The sequence below is a fragment of the Condylura cristata genome, unplaced genomic scaffold (assembly GCF_000260355.1).
Source record: "Condylura cristata isolate star-nosed mole 26May11 unplaced genomic scaffold, ConCri1.0 scaffold00003, whole genome shotgun sequence".
In the NCBI taxonomy this organism is placed as follows: domain Eukaryota; kingdom Metazoa; phylum Chordata; class Mammalia; order Eulipotyphla; family Talpidae; genus Condylura; species Condylura cristata.
The window spans coordinates 30,048,757-30,060,647 of NW_004567104.1; the positions used below are offsets into that span (position 1 = coordinate 30,048,757).

The 11,891-nt window shown below is 47.4% G+C and overlaps 1 protein-coding gene across 1 annotated transcript in view; it reads left to right on the forward strand.

Annotated features, from left to right (window-relative positions):
• MUC4 (mucin 4, cell surface associated) overlaps nucleotides 1-11,891 on the forward strand; it is a 42,898-nt gene that overhangs the window by 16,535 nt on the left and 14,472 nt on the right. The window contains 10 exon segments of the mRNA XM_012730424.1: nucleotides 129-283; nucleotides 2,188-2,321; nucleotides 3,184-3,348; nucleotides 4,159-4,314; nucleotides 5,693-5,823; nucleotides 7,372-7,460; nucleotides 9,673-9,846; nucleotides 10,025-10,150; nucleotides 10,863-10,985; nucleotides 11,261-11,469. Coding sequence (XP_012585878.1) covers nucleotides 129-283; nucleotides 2,188-2,321; nucleotides 3,184-3,348; nucleotides 4,159-4,314; nucleotides 5,693-5,823; nucleotides 7,372-7,460; nucleotides 9,673-9,846; nucleotides 10,025-10,150; nucleotides 10,863-10,985; nucleotides 11,261-11,469 — 1,462 coding nt within the window.

Sequence of the window (11,891 nt, forward strand, 5' to 3'; positions counted from 1 at the left end):
TCGCACACCAGCACAGTCACCACAGCTGGAACATCAGCTTCACCTACTCCAAGTGCACACAGTCCTATCGTCAGTGTATCTGTAGGGACAACCCCTGCAGGTGACACAGCCTCTTCATCCACAACCAGTGTCAGCAAACCTCCCGTCACTCCCTCCAAGACTGCCACCTCAACAATACCCACCCATGGTCCTTCTCCCCCCTGGATGTCCACCTCCTTTTTCTCTAGCAGTTTCTCAACATCCACAGCTTCCTCAAGTTTTACTCTGAATCCCAACACATCAGGTATGGACAGACTCTTGTGTTGCTTCTTTTATGGCTCCATGCTTAACCTCTAACGGAATATTAGATGAGGGTACAGTTAGTGGTTGCTAACTGGCTAGTACTTAGGTCCATTATTCAGGTAGATATATGTGTGTTAGTGTGCTGTTTGACAGTCTCACTACTTTCTGGACCGAGAAGTCAACTCTTCAAATGCAATATGTGACTTGAGATAACTTGTGGAGAGTCAAGAGAATTTCAGACTATCACTTGTAGTTCCTAAGTTGTGGTTCTGTTTTATCCACTCCTTTCTGACTCTAAGTCATACTGCTGTCTTCTCTCCCCTAATGCTCAACAACATTCACATCTCCCTGAGGACAGGCACCAAGTTAGGCACAGTGACATCACTAGCATCAGCAGCATTCCAGATCCTTTCAACATCCATCCCCAAAATATCTACAGGTTCCATCTCCATAGCTGCCCCAGTCTCTATGAAATCCGACAAAGTCAAATGATGCCACAGACCTGGGATTGAGAGAATTTAACTAGATGTGTAAGTTGCAGTTGTGGGAGCTGTATTTAATCTACCAATGAGAGCCTTTGTGAATAGTTGGGAAAATAATTCTTCACATTGGCTACAGGAAGCTTAGCTGTCCCTCAGGTCTCCTTTATCAGGTGAGGTGACTGACGCTCTGTCTCAGTCTACTTGCTAAGAGGCTCTGCTTTTTTGGGTCAGAAGAGCTTTATGGAGACAGTAACACAGTGTCCGAGTTGAGTGCTAAGGGCTGACTTTGTGCATGACACAGGCTTGGAGCTGTAGATGTAGATACCATCAAGACGCTCTTCAGTAAATAACGGATCTACTGTCTCCATCAGTACAATTAGAGAAACAAACCCAGGGAATAGGCACTCACAATGGGAGGAGGAAACCCTTAAAGAATTTGGGGTTGTTGGAAGCTATAAAATGGTGAAAAGGTTATCACATGAGGAACTTTTGTGGATAAAAGAACTAAGAAGGACACCATATGGTCTACATTTATGAATATAGAAATGGTGACGAGTTGGAAGATTAATTTGGTTTTTTGTTTGTTTAAAGATTTATTTATTTATGCATACAGAGCTGGGGTATAGGCCAAGGGTGCAGGGGCGGTGAGAAGATTCACCAGAGTCAGAGTGGGGAGCAGAACAGGCAGACAGATGAAATACACTGCTGAGGGGAGTTTTGGGTGGATAAGCAGAGATCTGTTGTGCCATGTAGGTCACCTCCCCGGCTGGGGATTGAACTTGTGCTGAAGTGGCTTTGGCTAGCTTCGTAGTGCTGTGCTTTGACCCGTTGTGTTACCAGGGAGGGCCCCTTGGAAGATTAATTTGCAGAAGCTAAGAAATTATCATAGAGACTGCTGTGCAATTCTAAGAAAGACCAGGTGAAGACTACCTGTTTGGGAAGGAAGAGACCCATTTCATAAATGTTTCTCTAGGAAAGATGTCCTAGGACAAATTCTAGGAGCTCTTCAATTTTATCTAGAGAAATATGATCTGAAGGGAAAAGCCTCACTCTATCAAAGGGTCTTTTAATTACTAATCTGAACTGCATTTGGAAAGTTTTGTCTTTTAATCCTTAAAAATATGATGACTACCATAAGAGATGTAGGTAATATATTGATATTCTGATAGTAGAACCAGTTTTTCTCCAAACTGTGGAAAGATAAGTTCTGTCCCCAGTTCAAGGGAGTTTAAGAGGTAAAATGAGACAAGAGTAAACTGAACAGATGGCTTACATGCCAGAGATAAGAGTCCTTCATGATTCCCATTTAGGAAACAGGACAAGGTGGAAGAACAGCTTGGGGTTGGTGCCGTGGGCATCCCTTTCAATCCTAATGAAGCTCAGAACCCGCAAGAACTTCCTCCTCTTCTTTGTGCTGACTCAGGTGTTCCCCTCTTCCTCTACGGATCACATGTTGGAGATCAGGAGTTTGTCAGGAGGACTGTGGACTTCACCTCGCTACTCTTCAAACCCCAGATTGGCTTCCCTTTTGGATTATCTCTCAGGGATTTCCTCTATGTGAGTTCTGGGGTACAGTCCAAATGAGAGGACCTGTGACCTGCACTTCCTGACTGCTGTTCCTTTCTCAGGGGTTTGGAAATGGTCCTGCCACCATGTCTAGAAGAAACACTTGTTCAGCATGAACCATGTCCCTGTGTTGGCTGGTTTTCACCCATGGTCTTTAATGTTAGGGCAGCCGATGAGAAAGACAGGGGTCAAGGCAAGTTGTCCTACCCACTTAAAGTGTCTACCCCATGAAGAGGTCCCATAGCCTAGTAAACTCTGAATGTTCACAGAATCTTTTTTATAAGTAGGAACGCCTATTTGGGAACCTTGACTACTCGATGCGTTTATGTTTTCTATAACTATTTTCTGGCCCCCTGGTCCAAGTACCCCATATCACCAGGACTGCAAGAGTCCTGGACCCTATGACTTTCAGCAAGGAGATATGTGTCAGGAAACACTGAGAAGGTGACACAGTAATAGGGTTGGGCTATTGATCTTTTAGCCCACCTAATGAGGCGTCAGCTTCAGAATGGAGCCAAGGAAGTATATTTTCTAGTTACCTAGAGGATTCTGTCCTGTAAAGTTCTGGTTTATAGATGGACTCTGTCACCGAAATAGGACAAAACCTATGGCCTTAGAAGAACTCTGAACATGAGGGATGTCCTGAGGTAAAGAGTATTTGTGTGAAAACTATTTGAGGTTCTCCCAGGAGGTAAGGAGATGGATGAAATGAGCTTCCAGAGATTTTTGGCATTTCTAAAGTACTACTAAGAGACACTCTTGGTAGCATACTTCTGAGGACCTGTCCCAAGGCTGGGGACATCCCTCACTAACTCCCTTCCTGAATACTAACCGGATTAATCTTTGTGCTCAGTTCACAGATAATGGTCAGATCATTTTCCCAGAGTCAGAGAGCCAGATTTTCTCCTATCCCAACCCTCCCCTCAGAGGCTTCACAGCTAAGGACACTGTGGCCTTAGTGGCTCCATTTTGGGATGATGCAGATTTCTCCAGCTGTCGGGGAACCATATTTTACCAGGTAAGCTTTTCAAAACCTGACAGTCAGGGTCTTCTAGGAATATTACAAATAAGACATAGGGCTGCATGGTGGGCATATCAAAAGTTACTGCTATTAGATCCCAAGCTCCATGTGGGCAGATATTGATGCTTAAACATGGGAATGGGGTGGGGGAGTAGATTAAGACATAGAATCAGAGATACTCTGCAGTTGATAGGGATGGGGGCTAGCAATCCAATGTCTGATTTTGTGATATAGTTGTAAAGACTATACTTTCAGGGATCATTTCTGTAGTCTGTTCTTCGAATATGATTGTAGAGGAGATCTATGCTAAGAAAGCCTGAATCAAGCAGCCCTTGCTTGTTCTGGATTGCGTTAGTAACTGCAGGCAGTGGAAGCATAGAATGAAAGTTGCTGCAGGCAAATGTGGATTGTGCCCTTGCCTGTAGAACTGAAGGGTGGAGAAACAGATGCCTGTTCTCTAGGAAACTGCTGGTAGACCAGGGAAAGACAAAAGGGTGCAGGTGGTTACACCAGCTCAGCTATTTTGTGCTAAGAAATACACGAGTTTAAGCCCAGAAGACTCATCTCTGAGCCTTGATCCTCTACTCCACACATCTCAGCCTTCCCTGAAGCTTGATTTTTAATTTCTCTTAAGATATGAGGCGCTAACTCTGAAAATGTAAATCTGGGAAAGGAAAGGATGGAAGATAATGGTAGACTAAGGCGGGCAGGATCACCATGAAGAAAGTGAATATGTGGTGGGCGTACCCTCAGGGGTGTGGAGCGGGGACCCTCATTTCCTTGTCCTGGTCTGCTTTCCTTTCCTAGGAATATGAGACACTCTATGATGAGCACTACGAACTGGTCCATCAGGTGGAAAAGTGGATTAAAAAATTCACAAACACCTTATACTACAAAGCCAGGTGGACACTAAAGGTCACGTGGGTCAATACCCCTGCCTATCCTGCTCAGCGACCCCTTGGGGTGAGTGGACCAATGGCCAGCCTCCTGGGAAACTCTGGAAATCAGACATCCTAGAATCCTAGGCAGAGGACACTCTTCTAAATTCCTCTTTGACTCAAGGACAGGTTGCTAATTCTAGCACTCCCTCACCCAGCATAAGGCAGGATGCTTCAGTCCACACAACTCAGCAACGGCAGCACTGGCTATTAGGACATTGAAGTATAGGAAATGGAGTTTTTGTTGTTAAAAAACAAGCTTAGCATGACTGAAACCAATATTATTGTGCACATTTTAGGGATGAGAAAAATGGTGGTTAGAGAGGTTAAACAACTTACAGTCACCCAGGTAGCAGATGATTATATGGTCTGGAACCAAGGTTTTTCTAACCCCAAACTGGTTCCTTTCTCTTTTTAAATAAAAGTAACATTACTTTACATATGCACATATATATGTATATTTTAAAGATTTATTTATTTACTCATGTGGAACTGGGGTACAGGTCAGAGATGTGAGAGGATTCACCAGAGACAGAGAGGGGAGCAGAACAGGCAGATCGACGAAGTACACTGCTGAGGGGAGCAGTGGGCGGTCAGGAGAGGGCTGCCACGCCATGTGGATCTCCTCTGGGGCAGGTGGGAATTGAACTCATGCAGAAGTGGCTTAAGCTTCTTAGTGCTGTGCTTTAACCCGCTGCGCCACCAGGGAGAGCGCAGCATATGCATATATTTTAACAGTACAGGTTCACCCCTCTTCAAATGTATTACCATACCACCCCAAACTCTGGTTCATATGACAATGCCATCCCATGGAAATGGGCACACAAGCTCCTTAGCCTTCTTTCTGGCGAGTCACAGCTCTTAAAGTCACAAATCACTTGTGTCTGGTCTCTAAAGTCACTCATTTTTTTCATTGATTCCATAAATTCATTGATTACCCCTTTGTACAGGGCACAGTGCTTTGCCACATTCACAGACCCTCCAGTGTCACCTGTGGTGGACTCTCTGCACTACTCAGGTTCAGGTGACTCTTAGATAATATCCTTAAATAAACCTAAGGAAGTTGATTCATGCTGCCCCCAACTGTCTGGTGCCTTGGCTAAGCTCTCAGATTCCCATACAAACCTTTCTAATTGACTCTAAACCAGAGTGCTTTATCTCCCTTCTTTGGAAAGAAATCACAGAAGACAAATCCACCAAGGTTGGTATTTTGAAACCCAGGGAGAAGACTCCTCTACACAGTCCCAAAGTAGTCAGTATTTTAAGCCCATGCCTTAGTTTTGGATAAGCCAGGAAAAGGTGATGTACGTGCCAGGACAGGGTGTGGGTTGGGTGGTGGGACCCCAGGCAGGAGAATCCAAGACACTTGTTCTCAGTCATTCTTATCTCCAACCAATTTCCAGACCAACACCTACCAGGTCATCCTCTCCACAGATGGAAGCAGGTCTTACGCCCTGTTTCTCTACCAAAGTGGCGGTATGCAGTGGGATGTGACCCAGCGCCCAGTCAACTCGGTTCTCATGGGTTTCTCCAGGTAAGCTGGGAGGGGCTGCGAGGACTCAGTGGATGAAGAGGAGGAACAGCAGAGTGGGATTTTCAGAGCACACACACGCCAATCCCCCAAGAGGATACATGAACCCTCTCTGGATGCATCTGACTCACACTGAATCCACGTCTTGCTGTTTTACATTAAAAGAGTGCCCTATATACCCAGCCATTCTCTTTACTATCTTAGTCCCTGTGTGTCGTAACAATTTCCAGAACTTTCACTTCTCTGATTCCCACTGATATTAGCTAATTGCACTTGACTTCTCAACTGTCATAGCAGCAACCAACATTTAATACTGGTACTTAGTATATACTCCATTTGATTATCAGAACAACCCTGTGAGAGAGATATTACATATTACCCATTCTACAGATAGGGAAAACTGAGGGAAAAATAGGTAATTGCCCAAAGTCACAGAGCTAGGAAGTGGTAAAGCAAGAATTTGAACCCAGTCATCTGAGACTGAAATCTGCCTTCTTCACACCCTATGGACTGAGAATGAACCCTTCACCTGGTGCTAACCTACAGATTGTGTGGGGTCGGTGGGAAACAGAGCAAAGGGGTGGCACTGAGGATGGGGACTTGGATTTCTGTATGTAGTGGTGGCTCAGTCTCTCACGATGGCTCTGGACCACAGATGCTGGGGTGTGAATCACTGTGAAGGTCACATGTAATTGGTTGCTGTGATTACCGCAAATAGTTCTCTCCTAGAATGTGTTTGAGATTGTCTCTATAATTACATTGCTTTCACTTGTGAAAGAGAAAGGGGTGGAATTATCCAACTAGCTAGGAATTTCACACCATCCTGCGTGTGCCTAGGGAAGCTGTCACGCCTGTGTGTGTCACCTACTCAGTGTCAGAGGGCAGGAGAGGTCAGGAGTTCCTACTCTGGGTGTTCGCCCAGCGGGAGGCTCCAGGCTCCGCTCAGGATTTCTTCCTTCCTGGAGCAGCATTTTCAACCCACCAGCACCAAGAGAGGGGGCCACCCTGTGCTTTGGGGTCCTCCCTCAGTTTCAAAGTTTTGCAAATGTAACTGCACTTGATCCTCATAATACTGAAAGAGGGATGCTATTGCCATCCTCTTTACACAGATGTAAGTTTTAAGAATCGAAGAGAAACTGAAGTTAACCTAAATGACTTACTTATGATAAACAAGTTATTAAATCTAGAGGTCAAGAATTGAATCTATGATTGTTGAACCCCAGAATCAGATTTAACCATCATGGAGTCTCCTTTCCAAATCTTAATTGAAGGAAAACAAACAGGAAGGAGGCCTGAACTCTGGTTTTCATAATCCTATCTCATGACCAGTTACTTGTAATTAGCGGTGAGATGTGAAATAAATGAGAGCCTCTCCACTCTTGCCCAGTCACTCTCCCTCTTCCTGCTTAGTGCTAGGACTCAACTGACCAACTGGTAGCTGACTGAATAACTGATTGACCAACTAATATCTAATGACTGAATGAATACCTTGCCAGCTGAGAGGAAAGACCCGTGTGTGATGGAGCCTATCATTCTTTCCCTTGCCTACAGTGGAGATGGGTATTTCCAAAACAGCCCGTTGATATTCCAATCGGTGTGGGAGAAGTATCGCCCAGACCAATTCGTGGATTCCAGCTCAGGTAAGAGTACCACCTTGCCCCACTTAAATTTGTCTCAAGTCCTTTTGTGTCCTCCACTCTACGTGCCATGAAGACCACAGCAAATCCCAAACATCTCCTCCATCCTGAGCACACCCCCAGTACAATCTGACCCTCTACAGGTATAATCAGAATATGACACCACCTATGCCCTCACCACAGTACAGCGGGTCCTTAAGTGACATCTTTTAGTTCCACATTGTTTTGTTACAATGTCAATGAGAGAAAAATTCGATTCCTGGCTACGGTCCCCGTCTGTGTGAAGTTTGCACATTCTCACATCTGTGTTGGTTTTCCCCAAGTACTTGGGTTTCATCCCACATCCCAGAGGTGGGCGTGCCAGGCTAATGGATGCGCCTCAGTTGTGTCTGAACAATTGTGTGTGAGTGTCCTCTGCAATGGGAGGGTGTAACATTCAGGTTCCCACCTTGAGCTACAGGAATCGGCTGCGGCCACCTGAGACCTGAACTGGAATAAGCAGGCAAGGAAATGAGTGAATGAGCACAAGTGATTACTTAAATTATTAGTGTTATTTGGAAATTTGGTAGTTTTTGTGACCAGAAATAAGCCACAAGAACGTAACTCTTCTTTGTTTCAATTAGCCTATTATAAAATTGGTTTGTTCTACCTCATTTTCCCAAAGAGGCAGTTTCCAGGATGAAGTTAAGTGAGGATGTGCTGCACGGTGTCAATTGGGGCTATGTCGCCTCGCCTCCCTGGGGTGACTCAGGAGGTCTCTCAGTGGGGGGTCCAGATCCTGGAAATGAGAGCAGGAGTGTGGCCGGAAGTGGGAATATGAATGGACAGTCGGACAATACTCCAAGTGTTCTCTCACAGAGCTGGAATAAGAACCAGATGAGATCATTTCAGGAGATCTACCGAAAGGAGCTCCAGAGGTCTGACATTCATTTAGTCAACATTTATGGAGTACCTGCTGTGTCCTGGACCCTGCTAAGGGCCAACAACATGGGGGTAAAGAAGAAAGGAGACTGTTTTTTCTCTCGAAGAGTCTCACTCTGGCGAAAGGTAGCACTTTAGTACCACCTGTGGTCCTCCTCCAACTATGAGTCATCTCCTCCAGATGACCCAAAGGAAAAGAAATTACAGTTTCTAAAATGCGATAGAACAAAGGACATTTGTGCATTAGAAATCAGCCAGTAAAACGTGACCCATAAAATCACTTGTTTGTTCTGTGAGAACATTGTTCACAGACGCTACATCAAATCATGGGCGCCATCTTGTGGAGAGAGCTGTTCGGTCAGATGAGCGCCTATCTATCAAGATGTTCAAGATGTATCGTTGTTGATTTGGGGCTGCATTATGGGGCGGGTGTGTGTGTGTGTTTAGGGAAAGTGACACTGGACCATTGTGGAAGAGATCCATAAACAGGTAATCATAAAAATGTTGTTCTTTTCAAAACCTTACTATTAACAGTAGCTATCCTGCTCATTCATTCTCATGTGATGTATAGGGTCAAAATCGAATACACTCTGCCCTGTCATATCTTGTTGGCCTTCTCACGACAGCTGAAGTGGGCAGTATATTACGCACGTATAATTAATTAAAGATCTATTTAAAGTTCAAGCCCCGATGGGGTTTCTTCTGCTAGTTACTTCTCACTTCCAAAGAAACCATCTGGGCACAGAGGACCTTCCTAGCCCTGTAGTGTAGGAACAAGTCCCTGCTTTGTGTGCCAGCCAGTCTCTGGGCAGTAGCCTCTGTCCTTGCTGCTTTGGCCACTGACATGTCTGTGCTGGAGGAGAGGGAGGGAGAAGGATGGTCAGTGTCCAATTCCACTGACCGACAGGGTGGCTAATGATTCCACTGACCGACACTTAGGGTACATGTAGAGGAAGTGGTTTGGGGGATGCAGAAGGTGTTAGAGTGAAAGAATAGGAAGGTGGAGAATGGGACAGAATGACGATCAGGGACCGGATCTGGCTCTGAGTTAGACGTTGGTGCGGCCTCCCTGCACCCTCAGACCTAAGCTTTGAGGACCTTTGGAGGTGACATCAAAGGTGCTTTTAGGGAGGATTCACTGACAATTGGAATTGGTGCCACCCGTGAAGGAGCTGTCTAGAAGGTGGGAGGTGACATCCAAGGCTGCATTTATGAGAGCTGGTTGTCCTTAAAGCTAAAACAGCATCTATGGTCCCCAGCCCCTCAGGTAACCCCTTCTTCTTTGTTCCTCCAGGCCTTCGGGGGCTGCAGTTCTATAGGCTACATGGGACAGAAATATCCAACTACCGGCTCAGATGCCTGCGGTGGTTGAAGAGACAGCCTCAGTGGCCCGGCTGGGGGTGGAGCCAGATCTCCTGTCCTTGCTCCTGGGAGCAGGCCCGCTGGGACTTACGATTCCAGCCCAGAGGTGACACTTCCGTCCTATCTCTCTTCCCCTCACCCCCACAATCCCTCTCTCCATTCCTCTGGTCACACCAGGCCTCTGGGCATCTCAAGCCGTCCTCACAAATACCCCCACCCTGCTCCTGCCACCAGTAACCGGTTCCCAGGCGTCCTGGGCCTGAGTCTGTCTGTACTTGTTGCAGGCTGGTGGGGCCTTCAAGGCAGGCAGCTGTGTAGCTTCTCCTCCTGGCGCGGGGGCGTGTGCTGCAGCTATGGGCCCTGGGGAGAGTTTCTGGAAGGCTGGAGAGTGCAGAGCCCTTGGCAGCTTGGTAAGTGGTGTTCACAGAAATCTCAGTCACACCTTCTCTCCATCTCTCTGCTAGTCCTCCTCAGAGGCCAGCCCCAGGCTCCGAGCAAAGCAGTGGGCCCTTAGAATGAAACCCCTTCCCAGCTCCTTACCCTCTCTGATCCTTAATTCCTTATCTTTAACCTTAGGATGTTTTTGACATCCCTTTCCACTGATATCCTAGGGATTTATGATGGAGTCCATCTCACTCCATGTCCAGCCCAGAGTGGGAACATCTTTCTGGAGAAAGGGTTGGGGTCACTCTGACACTGCTCCTCTGAACCCAGATTAGCACATTATCTCCCTCCAGAGATGCCCTTCAAATGAGCTCGAGAAAACAGAGTTGGGAGGCCATGGCAATACACGTCCACCCGCCCTTCTCCCAGTCACCACTGCAGCCTCCCTAGTCCCCAGGCCATCAGCCTGTCCCTGGGGTTCTCTGCACTTGGAGAGCAGGGCTCCCTGCACCCCACCCTCCACTGGAGGTTTTGCTGCACAAGGCTTCAGCATGCCTGCAAGGGCAACAATGGGTCAATAGGTCAATCCCCCGAGGTCACTGGGCAAGTGAGATATGAACGGAGGTGGTGGGCCTGATTCCAGACCTTGTGCTGGCCCGTCTTCCCGGCATGCCAAACCTTCCAGCTGGCCTCTGCAGCTCCTCCATGTCCTTCCCGACATGCTGCTCTTCTCCACAGACCAAGAACTGGAGTTGCAGAACTGGTGCTGCAGCTGGAACGACAAGCCCTCCTTCTGTGCTCTTTACCAGCAGCATCGGCTACCGCTCGTCCGCTGTGCTGGTTACCGTCCCCTGCGGCCTGGTGAGGCAGTGGGGCCCACCCCGGGGCAGGGCATCTGGGGAGGGTTAGCCTTTTGGGGCCTGGGCAGGGCTGTCTCCACAAGGGAAGATGGGGGTGATTCCAGTGTGAGGCTGATGGCCAAGTGAGGGGTCTTGTGGTATGCACACTTATAAGGGCTTGAGCTCTTATATTCCATGAACTAGCCCCAGCTAAGTCTACCCTGGCAAATTCCTCCTGGGGGGCAGACCCTGCCTGCCCTGGTCTGCCATGCCAATGTGGTCTCTCCTTTATTCCAGCCTGGATGTTTGGGGACCCCCACATCGCCACCTTGGATGGCAGCAACTTCACTTTTAATGGCCTGGGGGACTTCCTGCTGGTTCGGGCCCAGGGCAGAAACTCCTCCTTCCTGCTGCAAGGCCGCACGGCCCAGACCGGCTCTACCCAGGCCACCAACTTCATTGCCTTTGCCGCTCAATACAACTCCAGCAACCTGAACCCCATCACGGTGAGGCAGGAGTGCCAACACATCCATGTTCCCCTCAGTGAGAGCCCATGGCGACAGCAGTCCAAGAGGAAAGAGGGCAGGAGGCAGGACAGAAGACAGCTCTGCCAGTGTAGTGGTTTCAGAGCCAGCCTCAGTGCCAGCAGGATTGGTGGCCTGGCCCCACCAAGAGTGAGAAATGACCTCACTCTAGTGCCTTGGGTTTTTTTGGGTTTTGTACAGTAACACGGGGGAAAGGATATGACTTTCCTCCCAGGGTTGTTGTAAAACCTAAGGAACATCACCTAAGAAATGTGGCTATATTTTATGGGGATGGAGTGGGGAATGGGATCAAAAACAGTGGGGGGAGGGAAATGCACTGGACTAATGTGATGGCACAAGGGTGATTTGGTGATGGGAAGCCCAAGGGGATTGCAACTGAGATG